The 13048-nt window shown below is 38.4% G+C and overlaps 1 protein-coding gene across 6 annotated transcripts in view; it reads left to right on the top strand.

Moving 5' to 3' along the window:
• Positions 1-13048, top strand: part of FBXL4 (F-box and leucine rich repeat protein 4) — a 116980-nt gene that overhangs the window by 65158 nt on the left and 38774 nt on the right. For all 6 annotated transcript variants that reach the window (XM_037894502.2, XM_037894505.2, XM_037894507.2 and 3 more), the window contains one exon: positions 2060-2273. In XM_037894502.2, coding sequence (XP_037750430.1) covers positions 2060-2273 — 214 coding nt within the window. The remainder of the gene's footprint in view (positions 1-2059; positions 2274-13048) is intronic.

Genomic DNA, 13048 nt, shown 5'->3' with positions numbered 1-13048 from the left:
CGCACAGACACACCCCTGGAACCCCGACCTGGGGTATTCTATCTGCTACCCAAGATCCATAAACCTGGAAATCCTGGACACCCCATCATCTCAGGCATTCGCACCCTGACAGCAGAATTGTCTGGCTATGTAGACTCCCTCCTCAGGCCCTACGCTACCAGCACTCCCAGCTATCTTCGAGACACCACTGACTTCCTGAGGAAACTACAGTCCATCAGTGATCTTCCTGAAAACACCATCCTGGTCACTATGCATGTAGAAGCCCTCTACACCAACATTCCACACAAAGATGGACTACAAGCCGTCAGGAACAGTATCCCTGATAATGTCATGGCAAACCTGGTGGCTGAACTTTGTGACTTTGTCCTCACCCATAACTATTTCACATTTGGGGACAATGTATCAATGTATACCTTCAAATCAGCGGCACTGCTATGGGTACCCGCATGGCCCCACAGTATGTCAACATTTTTATGGATGACTTAGAACAACGCTTCCTCAGCTCTCGTCCCCTAATGCCCCTACTCTGCTTGCGCTACATTGATGACATCTTCATCATCTGGACCCACGGAAAAGAAGCCCTTGAGGAATTCCACCGTGATTTCAACAATTTCCATCCCACCATCAACCTCAGCGTGGACCAGTCCACACAAGAGATCCACTTCCTGGACACTACAGTGCTAATAAGCGATGGTCACATAAACACCACCCTATACCGGAAACCTACTGACTGCTATACTTACCGACATGCCTCCAGCTTTCATCCAGACCACACCACACGATCCATTGTCTACAGCCAAGCTCTACGATACAACCGCATTTGCTCCAACCCCTCAGACAGAGACAAGCACCTACAAGATCTCTATCAAGCATTCTTACAACTGCAGTACTCACCTGATGAAGTGAAGAAACAGATTGACAGAGCCAGAAGAGTACCCAGAAGTCACCTACTACAGGACTCGCCCAACAAAGAAAATAACAGAACGCCACTAGCCATCACCTTCAGCCCCCAACTAAAACCTCTCCAGCACATCATCAAGGATCTACAACCTATCTTGAAAGACGACCCATCACTCTCTCAGATCTTGGAAGACAGGCCAGTCCTTGCTTACAGACAGTTCCCCAACCTGAAGCAAATACTCACCAGCAACCACACACCACACAACAGAACCACTAACCCAGGAACCTGTCCTTGCAACAAAGCCCATTGCCAACTATGTCCACATATCTATTCAGGGGAAACTATCATAGGACCTAATCGCATCAGCCACACTATCAGAGGCTCGTTCACCTGCACATCTATCAATGTAATATATTCCAGCAATGCCCCTCTGCCATGTACATTGGCCAAACTGGACAGTGTCTACGTAAAAGAATAAATGGACACAAATCAGATGTCAAGAATTATAACATTCAAAAACCAGTCGGAGAACACTTCAGTCTCTTTGATCACTCGATTACAGATCTAAAAGTTGCAATTCTTCAACAAAAAAACTTCAAAAACAGACTCCAATGAGAGACTGCTGAATTGGAATTAATTTGCAAACTGGATACAGTTAACTTAGGCTTGAATAGAGACTGGGAGTGGATGGGTCATTACACAAAGTAAAGCTATTTTCCCTTGTTTATCCTCCCCCCCCCCCCCCCCCCCATTCCTCAGACGTTCTTGTCAACTGCTGGAAATGGCCCACCTTGATTATCACTACAAAAGGTTTTTTCCCCCCCGCTCTCCTGCTGGTAATAGCTCACCTTACCTGATCACTCTCATTACGGTGTGTATGGCAACACCCATTGTTCCATGTTCTCTATGTATATAAATCTCCCCACCTTATTTTCCACTGAATGAGTGCATCCGATGAAATGAGCTGTAGCTCACGAAAGTTTATGCTCAAATAAATTTGTTAGTCTCTAAACTGCCACCAGTACTCCTTTTCTTTTTGCGAATACAGACTAACACGGCTGCTAGTCTGAAACCTGTTATTTTTGACAGTGTTCCAAAATTCCCACAGAAACCTATATTTCCCTACCTTTTAATTCATATAATATGTGCTTTTTCCAGGTTCCTGAAAGTTTGTGGCTCTGAACTAGTGCGCCTTGAGTTGGCTTGTGGCCATTTCCTCAATGAGACTTGCTTAGAGGTCATTGCTGAGATGTGTCCAAACCTTCAGGAATTAAATCTCTCCTCTTGTGATAAGCTACCACCTCAGGCTTTCATCCACATTGCCAAAGTGTGCAGTCTTAAGCGTCTCATCCTTTATCGAACAAAAGTAGAGGTAGGAACAACTATTTTTAACCTTTACAAGAATTATTTTGATTCCTGCTAAAATTGTAAATGTTTTAATTAACAGTTAACAAATTAAAATCGTATGAATAATGCAAATAAAAACTGATATATTTTGTATTTACCAAGGTAGTTTCTGGAGTTTTAAAAAATAGTAGAAATTTACTTTTTTGATCATTTTATAATCCATATACAAAACTGATGGTCTTTCCTGACCTTTCAAAAAAAAAAAAAAGAGTGCCCTATTGAAGTCTTAGTAACAACTCCTTACAGTAACAAAATATACGGGAGTGCTATTACTACATTTCAAAATATTCAGACCATTAATTACAAACTGCAATTGACAAAATAAATGAGGAAATCACATTTTGTGATGTACCAATCTTGTTTAGTAATTAATTTGCTAATTATCAAAAATCACTTATCTAGAATGAGTTACTAATTTGTAAAGTTCTACTGTATTTTTTTTATCGTGTCAGGTATTTATTTTAGGTATTGGACCTGAAATATTTTTAGACAGAGTTTTCACATATAATTATCCCTATTGCAGTTGAGTAGTTCTGTAAAGTAAACAGTGCAGTACCAACACTGCCTAATTTGTGTTATTTCCCAAAACAAAGGTAGTGTCACATTTTTAGAGCCTATATCACTGTCTTTTTATGTTTGTGATTCTCTAAGTCAGAACTCATTTTCTAGTCTGATTCTGTCACTGTGACGCTGTGCTGCTTCTTATTCACACCACATTGTAAGGTTATAATCTAGCTCTTTAGCAATACCCCTTAAACTAGCGTGACCTTAACCCAAGAGACCAGTTTAAACAGCTAAGCATGCACAGTGTTCCAAGTTGCTCTATGTTTTGAGCATTGTAATGAACAAATGAGAGAGAAGGAAGGTGTAGGAGGGAGAGAATTTGAACACACATGTATGTGTTCCAACTTGATCAAATTCATCCTTGGCATTAGACAGTGGAACTCTCACTGAAGTAAGTAGGAGTGGTACCAGTTTATGGCAGGACTACATTTGACCCTAAGTGTTAACTTTACACACATTGAACTGAGTTTGTTCAAACTTGATTTTCTTCTATGAGAACTATAAAGCAAGCCATGCTTGAAGTTCGTAGCTTCAGTTGTTTTTTAAATATTGCGCTTGCATTACTCAGTTTGAGGAGAGGTGATAAGGAAAGGGCCACCAAAACGGAGAAGAAGGGAATGAGCTAGCAAAGGGTGAGGTACTGTTGTGGCTGTGCTATTTGCATCCAGCCAGAAGTGCAAGTTTCTCCCCTCTAAACTGGATCAAATGCAGCTAGGCTTGGAAGGATTAGATTTTTATTGGTAAATGTTGGTAAACGTTGATTTCACCATAAACACAAACTGACAAAAATATTTATATTGCTAATAATCAAAAATTACAGATAGGTAAAGAAAGAAAAATGCTGTTTGAGAATTTATTAGAGCTGGATTTAAGGATATTTACTTTGTATATTTTGACATGATGTTGCCAATTTGGGTTTTAATGGTTATAAGGCTTTAACTTTTTGAATCTCAGCATCTACTGTCAATAAATAATTGACTGACACCCCCTGTTGCCTGACATCCCCACAATTTCCCACAACTGTAATAATTTGAATTAATACAAATAAAAAATGATTTAAATGCATAATTTTATGCCACTGTGAATTTAAATAGATAAAAATAGAAAAAAATGCTTAAGAATAAACATCGATGTTATCCTTCAAAATTATATTAAAAAACCCCAAATTTTGACAAGCCTAAATACAGCATATTTATCTTGCATTGTGTCCCAGGAACCATGGGGCTTGTGTTAGTGTCCACTGCAAGTCTCTGCATGAACTATTAATTTTCCACTAAGGTGGTGTTGGAGACACTGAGGCTAATAATACTCAGTGACTCTAATATCTTCATTGAGGACATCTCTTCTGAGATAGTTCAGGTTTTCGTAGCCACTATCCCAGGTAGTTTCTGGCTCAACTCATTTATCTGACCACATTCTTGACTGGTGTTTGTGTTTGGGAGTGGAAGTGGGACAAGTGAAAATTTTGGCCAGGTGTGGTATTCTGCAGTTTCAGGTTGCAGTCCTCCTCTCCATTTAGGACTTATTTTGATGGTCCATTCTTGGAGGTTCGTTGAACTCTAAGTGTTTCTGGATGGCTGTGAAGGGAGATATTTTACCAGCAAACTCAATCTTTTGATGGCTTACTTGGACAATATATTGATCTTTTGTCCTCAACCATTGATGAAATGCCCCTTAAACACTGTCACCCTCTAAGATTTGTCCCCACCCACTCCCTTATTTAAAGTACCCAGGAAGAGTTATGGATTGGGATGTCTACAGAATACTGACATCCAGTTCTATAGATCTTTCATCTGACCCAGCCAATGTTTTCAAATGTTCTACCTAGTATTTTCAGTGGAGATTGGAACATGGATGAGGGTTCAGTGGCTTAAATCCCATCTAGATAAAATGAGAGATGTTGGTAAATTGGGAGAAGGACTAAGAAGATATGGCAGGGTTTATATCTGTCACTTTAAAGAAAGGTGTGTTCCCACTATTTATTACTACAATCTGAGAGTAGTGTTGGACCCCTAGCTGCTGTTAGATGATCATTTAAGACTCATATATGTCTGATGAGGAGATACTAATACCTAGCTCATATATAGCACTTTTCAGCCGTAGAGATCTCAGTGCTTTAAATTCCCATTTTACATAGGTGGAAACAGAGGCACGGAAGTAAATTGACTTGTGTCTTGGTCACCCAGGAGGCCAGTGGCAGAGGTGAGAATAGAACCCAGGTCTTCTGAATCCCAGTTCAGTGCTCTGTCCGCTAGGCCTCACTGGCTCTCTGAGATTGCAATAATTTATTCTGAATGCTGACTACTTGCATGATCCATACCTTTGTTACAATGCACAGCAGAAATCTGATTTTACTGTATGTGGGACTACACCATATATCAACTCAGGACCTGAAGCTAGTGCAGAAAGCGGGTGCTCACTTGTTATGTGAAATTTCTCGCTCTGAGCTCATGATCTACACTGGCTGCCTGCTGGTTTATGGGTGGAGTTTAAAGTGGTATTTTTGATTTATAAAGTTCTAACGGGCTTGGGACTGTCTGTCTGAGGCACCATCTCTCTCTCCAGACCATATTGCCACAATTATGATCGGTGGATGTGCGTAAGCCAGAATCCCTTTTATTTAGAAGAGATGGAGCCGCTACTGTTAGAGAGTTCTCTGTAAGGAGCCTTAGCTTTGGAATTCATGGACCACTCTCTCATCTTCCATTCCAAAATAACCCAAAGCTGTTGATCTTTGGGGCATACTTCAAAGGTCATTTTTTTCTCACAGGCTTTTGGGAAGGAAGTGGTGATCTGGGGGCAGGGATCTGTGTGCCTGGAAGCTAGTATTTTGGGCTGGGGTGGGTTTGTTCTTAATTTTGGTAGGCTGATGGCTTTGCTTTTGTTTAGATTAGTGTGCTTGCATTCTTAACATTTAGCAAGGTGCATTGAGTTTTGGATAGGTGCTCTTTAATAAATGGTGAATAAGTGTAGATAAGAAATTTTGTCAGGGTATGACAAAAAGTGTTGTAGTTTAAAACCAACGTTTTGGTTTGGTGCCAGAAAAGGGCATACAATTGAAGTTGCATAGGGAGCCATAATTTGTGTTTTGGAGGTCCATCTGAATATTGTTACATCCCTATTATCCGTCAACATCAGGTAGTACAGTAATCAAATCTTAGATACTTAAGTAGATCTTTGTTAATTTATGGAATGAGAGCTGTGTTGAAATGGTTAATTACTGCTTTATATAGTCTTACTGACTCTCTTGTTCCACAGCAAGTGATCTCAGATTTTAAATGTTAGCTAACAAGGAATTGTAAAAAGCTACGGCATGATCTGAAAATGACAGGGAATTGTATTGTTCCTGGCTACAGTTTTGTGGCATGTAATTCCAGATAAATTGTTAAGATTAAGTGTAGAATTGTCTGAACAAGTATATGCTAAAAGATCACTAGAATTGTTAAGATTAATTTTCATGACTGTCTTTTTCTATAGACTGTATATGTAGGTAGTTGAAAAGAAATTTAATTTAGAGGCAAACCTACTTATGTAGACTGTCCTATTTTGTGAGTTGTGTGTAGGTGCTGATCACAAACTATTTACATCACACAAAGTAAATTTTCTCATAAATTACATGAACTAATCAGGCAGGAAACGTGTGTTGCTTATCGTATAGGAAGTCATTTATCAACTCAAATTTCTTAGCCTGCAGGAAATATACTTTCAAGGGGTAAAGAAAATGAGGATGAAGATATAGCACTGGCACCAGTGTGCAGAGAATATCAATTTATGAATTAATCTTCAGGAAGCTTTTATGACTAGCATTTGTGTGTCCAATAAAAATAAAAATGCTTCTGAGTGTGGCAGAAGTACAGTGCTGTCTTTTTACAAAAATGGCCTCCTTTTAAACAAATCTTCCACTGCATTTACCATAAGTAAATTTTCCTTCAGTATTTCTCCAGTTTGAATTGGTGTCTCATTATACCAATTGCTATACAAATACACAAAAAGACTTGGTTTCTGCTCTGAAAAGTGTAGTGAGCAAAAGGGTAAGGTGTTGTTTACATTCAGGTTTTCTGCAGTTCTCTTACTGACACCCTAGCAGTGGTGCAGCTCCACTAGTGCTAGGAGTGATTGAATGCTGGCATTTTTACCACTGAGTCATCTAGACTTACTCTGAGATAACTGTTGAGACTGAGGCAGACAGGAAGATATCAGTAGTATGTTGCTAGTAGTTTATGGTCAGGAAGCTTGATGTTGAGATAACAATGACGATGTTACCAAAAGTCCCGCCTTATATCCATGTAACAGAAAAGGAAGTTGTTAAACTAAATATTTGCCCTACCAGCATCTGGATTAACCCCTTCCAACTTCTCACCCCCCAGCAGGAAGCCCCACTTTACCTAGAGAGGGAAAAAATAAGTTTTGATGTCTGGCCTGGAACCCCTAAACCGGTGACTTAAGAAGCAGCATCCCTAGAAATGATAAAGAACTGCAACTAAAAACGTGAAAAAATCCAAAATGCTGAGTGGGCAAAGAGCTGTTCAGAGAGACTTGTTAAGGAAGAGTAGATATTTGTAAATCTAAATGTTAACTAAAACACCCAATGTTTTAATTGGAGGCGCTCTTATCCAAGCCCCAGCCAGCTTCCTGAGACCCTCTTTGCCTAGGAAATGTATGGCAGAGAATGGTGACTAAAATGGTTAATGGAATGAGTGGAACAATATGACAAGATTGTAAAAACTAGAATAAATTATTAGAACATGTTTAAAAAAAAACATTTGACTGAATTATTCAAAATTAGGAAGAGGTAATGAGAGATGATCATTCCCTCTCTTACCTCATTGTATACTGTGGGACAGTCAGTAAAATTAAAGAGCAGTAACATTAAATCAAATGAAAGGAAATATCCTGTCATACATATGGGCAACCTACAGAATTTACTGTCACAGAAAATCAGCAAAGTAAATACTGTGGCTGGATGTTTTAAATGTAGTGAGCATTAAATATTATATGAATAACACTTGGCTATGCAAGCAAAAATGAATAAAAATATTTCAGAATTCAAGCCATAAATTAATCTGCTGGAATCAGAAAGAAATCTCTCCTTACATACGGCTTTGCATAAGTGGCTAAGAACTTAGTGCATAGTGAGAAGAGTGGTCATTTTCCACTGAAGCATCAGGTATTTGCCACTGTTGAAAGCAGAGTATTGTACTAGAGAGATCAATGGAAAGGTGCAGGATGACAATTTCTGTGTTAGTAATGGAGAACTTGGAAATATGCATAAATAGCACAATATACCGAAGGATTCATTGTCCTCGCTATACTTAAGTTTATGGATTTTGCATGCCATTTCATGGGTCTGGACATGGTCATTTAGCTCTGTCTGGGAATAAATGCAGTGCAACTAGTTCTCTAGTAGTACCTTTCTTGGGTTGTCTTCTATAGCTTTTATTTATTTATTTATTTAATTTCTGTGCCTTTACAATTAGAATATTTGTACTCTGTTTGCTATTCTAGGTATTAGTCAATATTACACATTTATAATAATGGTTATCATAATAGTGAATAATTTTTGTGTGAAGCTGTGGGCGATGGTTCATGATTTGTTCCTAATGTAAAAGTATAGAGTTTGGGAGTAACCAATAATAAGATTAACAATATATTATACAGTATGAACATGAATCTCAAAATGTTTCTTACAGTTACTTGTTGTTCTCAGTGTTCATGTTTTTCCTTGAATGGATAATGTGTCTTTGTGTTTAAAATCTTTTCCCACTGTTTCTGAATTAAAGATTTTGTTTCTAAGGCTATCTCATCAATTTCAGTGTAGTGGAGAAATGGTTAGCGTTCGGAGTTTATTATTTGTTTCTCATTATTTGTATTTGATCCGTTGCTATGCAAACGTATTAGAAAACAAGGTTCACGTCCAGAGGAGTTTATAATCTATGGCCTTGATCCTGCAAATACTTAAAAACATAAGTAGTCTCATTAACTACTCGTGAATAAAGTTACTCGCGTGCAATGCTGTTTGCAAGATCAGGTCCAAAGCTTACAGCGTGAAGCTCACAACACCCTTGTGTGTGCAGGCATTCTTATTCTCCACATTACAGTAGGGAAAGAACTGCACAGTGAGGTTCAGTGATTTTGCCCAAGATCATACAGGAAGATATTCTCCGTCCTGTGCCTTAAGTACAAGACTATCGTTCTTCCCATCTAATGAAAAATATATTTCCAAAATGCCCTTTAAACTTGTAAGTTATTTGTTCCTAAAGCCTGTTAAATTCTGAAAGTGCTTGAGTCGATTTGTAACTTTTCCCAAAGAAGCCTAACAGTCACATTTAAAAAAAATTATATCCTGCTAACTTAAGACCACCATTATGATTCTGGGATTTTTGTGCTGATGGTCTTGGTATTTGCTGATACGTGTCTCTTTAATGTTTAGTCATTGAATACTCATTCACAGCATAATTTCAGCGCTTGCTGGCACTGATGCATTTCAAGTGCACAATGAACAATGAAAGTATTATTGTGTACAATAATTTGACAATGCACATCATTATGATTTGGGCATGGACATTATCTTGATCTAGTGCATATCTGGAAGTATTCTTTGTGCATATATACTGTAGCCAAAATTATATTTTAGTTAGATACCAAATCCACAATTACAAATTAGAAAAAATTGTGACAGCATCCTTGTTAATTAAATATTTGTAGGGTGTAATGTGAGAGTATACATTTCATGTTACAAGATACTCTAAACATTCCTAGCTTATGAGTGGTGAGACAACAAGTTTTCAATTTTACTGCAAATACAATTTTATAATAGTTGAAATATATGAATTTGCTAAATTAAAATGCCTGTACAACAACACACACACTTTTTTTTGTTTTACATTTAATATGAGTATAATACTTACGCATGGTTCTCAGTTGGTAGAAAGGCCTGGTGCAACTTGGAAGTTTCAGCAGCTTGTGGAGGGGGCAGTTAGGGCTTACGCCACTGGCATAAGTGGCATAAGACCTGAGAAACATGTTTTCTCTTGTTTTTTCTTAAATGGTGAGCAGTTAAATAGGTAATATTGACATTAAAATTTTTCTACTTACATTTCAGAGTTAACCCATTTACCTGAATGGATCAATTAATACCCCTTAGAGCTGTTGTTTCAGGCTGTCTTCAGACTCAGTCAGACCTAATTAAATAGTTTATATTCATGTTTTCAAGGTTATCTTTACATCCAAAAGGATTGTAGACAAACAAAAATTAATGAAAGCTGCAGCACAGTTTCATAGCAAGAGGTGGATTCCATGGCAAATATATCAATCGTGGAATTCATAGGGCCTGAATCATGCCCTTGGTGTCACCCATATGACCCTACTGAAGGCTAATGTCACTGATTCCCTACTCTGAAGAGGATGGATGGGGGTTACACAGGTGTAAATAAAGATATAATTTGACCAGCAGAACAAAACCAAAACACTGATACCTGGATTATATATAGAGGTTACAACGGCTGTTGAAATAACTTAAGTGTTACCTGGCACTTGTGGTGCTAAGTAATTACAGAGCACAAAGGCACCTATTACATATCCCAAATATTAAGATTCAGATCATACCAATAGCAGGCAGGCACATGTTTGGTTTTAGGGCCCTGAAACTGTGTACAGTGATAAGACCCTCTTCCATGTTCTCTGTCCTCCCCAGTAATGTCCTTCGCTGATCTGTTCCTAAATCTGTGACCAAAGGTATGGGAAGGAAGGCCACAAAACTAACTTCTACCACAAGATGTCTCCTTTCTGTCAAAAATACAACATTAATAACAAATGGTCCCATAACCAAAGTGTACCATAAAAGGGAACTTACTTGAAATGGGAGATTGCCCACATGCAACTTTTAACTAGGGCTGCCACAAGCCCATCTTTCACCAGTGTCTCCCTACTATCGTGTCTCAAACATCTGCCCTTTAATCCTAGGCACACCAGTATGGTCCCAAAGGGATGTTCCAGGGAAAGGCAAACCTCCCTTCCTAATACTAACTTAATCAATTTTCTGTAAAGGAAAAAGTATGGCTACTGTATTCAGCCTGAGCAAATGATTGAGAATTGTCCATAATGATCTCTAGGTCCAGAAACTAACAACACACAACCTAAAGTACAATTTTGTATATGTTAGCCAAGGGAAAGTAACCCTCTACAAACTCTAAGGTGTATAGCAAGGGAGTAACAGTAGTTACACCTGCACTGGGAGAGGCCTCCTGCGTCTGGGAAGAAGGATGATCCAGTGGCAAAGGCGCTAGCTTGGGGCTTACAAGACGTGTTCTATTACCTGCTCTACCACAGATTTCCTTTGTGGCCTTGAGCAGGTCCCTTAGTCTTTCTGTGCCTCATTTCTCCATCTGTAAAATGGGGATAATAGCACTTCCCTGCTTCACAGCAGTGTTGTGAAGATAAATACATTGAAGACTGATGCACTTAGATGCTATAATAATGGAGACATATAAGTACCATAGATAGATGCATGGATACGTACTTGGAACTTCTGCTACCCCTTTGATGCAAGCGCTTCTGGGTTGCCGGGAGGCCAATCAGTCTCCAAGAGGCCAACCTCCTCCCTCATCAAGCAGCAACAAAAATGGGTGATTAAAGAGTGTAAGATATATTTAATTAAGATATATGGAGCACCATGTCACAAGTCACAGCAAGGCAAGAATAATCATTTTGTAGAAGAAATGCTGCACAATATATGAATAACAAGTCAATCCCAAGAGAAGTGTTATCCTAGCTGGTGCTTTAATACACTCATTGATATAGGCAGCTGTCTTGTTGAGATCTAAAGGTAGATCAGCAGTGCCATCCATAGTTGTGAATGCTTTACTTCCCAGTGAAGTGAAGTTAACCACAAGGATGTCAGAATGTAAAAATGAGAACTTTTTAACAAAGAACAAAAAAACCGTGTGGTGTCACAATACCAGGTAGCTCTGTAGCATGTGTCTAAAGCATTTTTGCTATATGCAATATATATAGCTTTGATTCCCGCCCCCCTCCCCCCCCGCCCCGACTAAAGCCCCCTTCACGTTAGATCAGAGAATATAATGGCTTAAATGTAAAGCTGGCCTGGCCCCCTCTTAGTTCTTAGTTGGCATGCGGTTCCATGTGGTTCACTGCTTGCAACATGGGTACTGAAACAGCACACAGAAAAGTGAAAACAGACTAAAATATATTTCAAATTAATCCTTTCTAGTTCATGTATTCCTCACCAAAGTGTAGTGCTGAAAAAGGGAGGGCAACATTGATAGTCATGCAGCAATCTAGATCCAAATTAGGTTTACAGGAACCAGGCCATAAGGCTGTCTAGTTTTCAACTTGAATATTCCTGTAGCACCTAAGACCTGCTTTTTCTGTCAGAATTACTCAAGTGTTCAACCCGGGGGACACATGGTATTGAAAATAGTTTATAATGGAATGATGCTCTACTTTTTGTTAGGCAGCCAAACACTATGTAAATTTATCTGAAATTCAAAAAACATGCTGAATTACTAGCTTGCTTTAAAAACAAAAATGGAACCTAGTGATTCTAGTATCATTAAGATTCTGTATGTTTCCTTTATAAAACACTGCCATTCAATCTTTAACTAGCCTACTTGTTTCTGAGTATTGTAATACATACAAGTATGTAACTTCAAACTGATCTTTGCCTCCTACGATATCTTGGACTCAGTACGATAAATTAAGATCAGACTGGAAATCTTAATTTCCTTGCTTGAGTTGTTTTAAACTAGACCCTTATTTCACCTTTGTATGTCTGTTGTTAATATATTCTATTCCTCTTTCAATAAGAGTGGAATTTCCTTTTGAGAATAACGTTAGTGCTACCAAAATTGTTCTTTTAGAAGCTAAGATGCAATAATGATAGTTGCCTTAGAAATACCTATGGTATATAACAAAAGTGATATAATGTGATATAACTATATAGATTTACCCATTGTGACTTTAAAATAAAAGAGGCATTTAAGAGAAACTACACAGCATCTGCTACTCTGGTTTAGTAACTAAAAAAATACAGACAAAAACCATAATTCTTTCTAAATCATCTCTCAACATACAAGTTGTTTAATAAATTCTGCCAACTCCCTTCCCCTCTCCCAATTTTGGCTGTCTGCTCATTACTAGACAATGCCAAAGAGTGGG

This window comes from Chelonia mydas, chromosome 3 (genome assembly GCF_015237465.2).
Source record: "Chelonia mydas isolate rCheMyd1 chromosome 3, rCheMyd1.pri.v2, whole genome shotgun sequence".
Lineage (NCBI taxonomy): Eukaryota > Metazoa > Chordata > Testudines > Cheloniidae > Chelonia > Chelonia mydas.
Note: the sequence above shows the minus strand (reverse complement) of the source record. Positions and strands in the feature narration are given on the sequence as shown.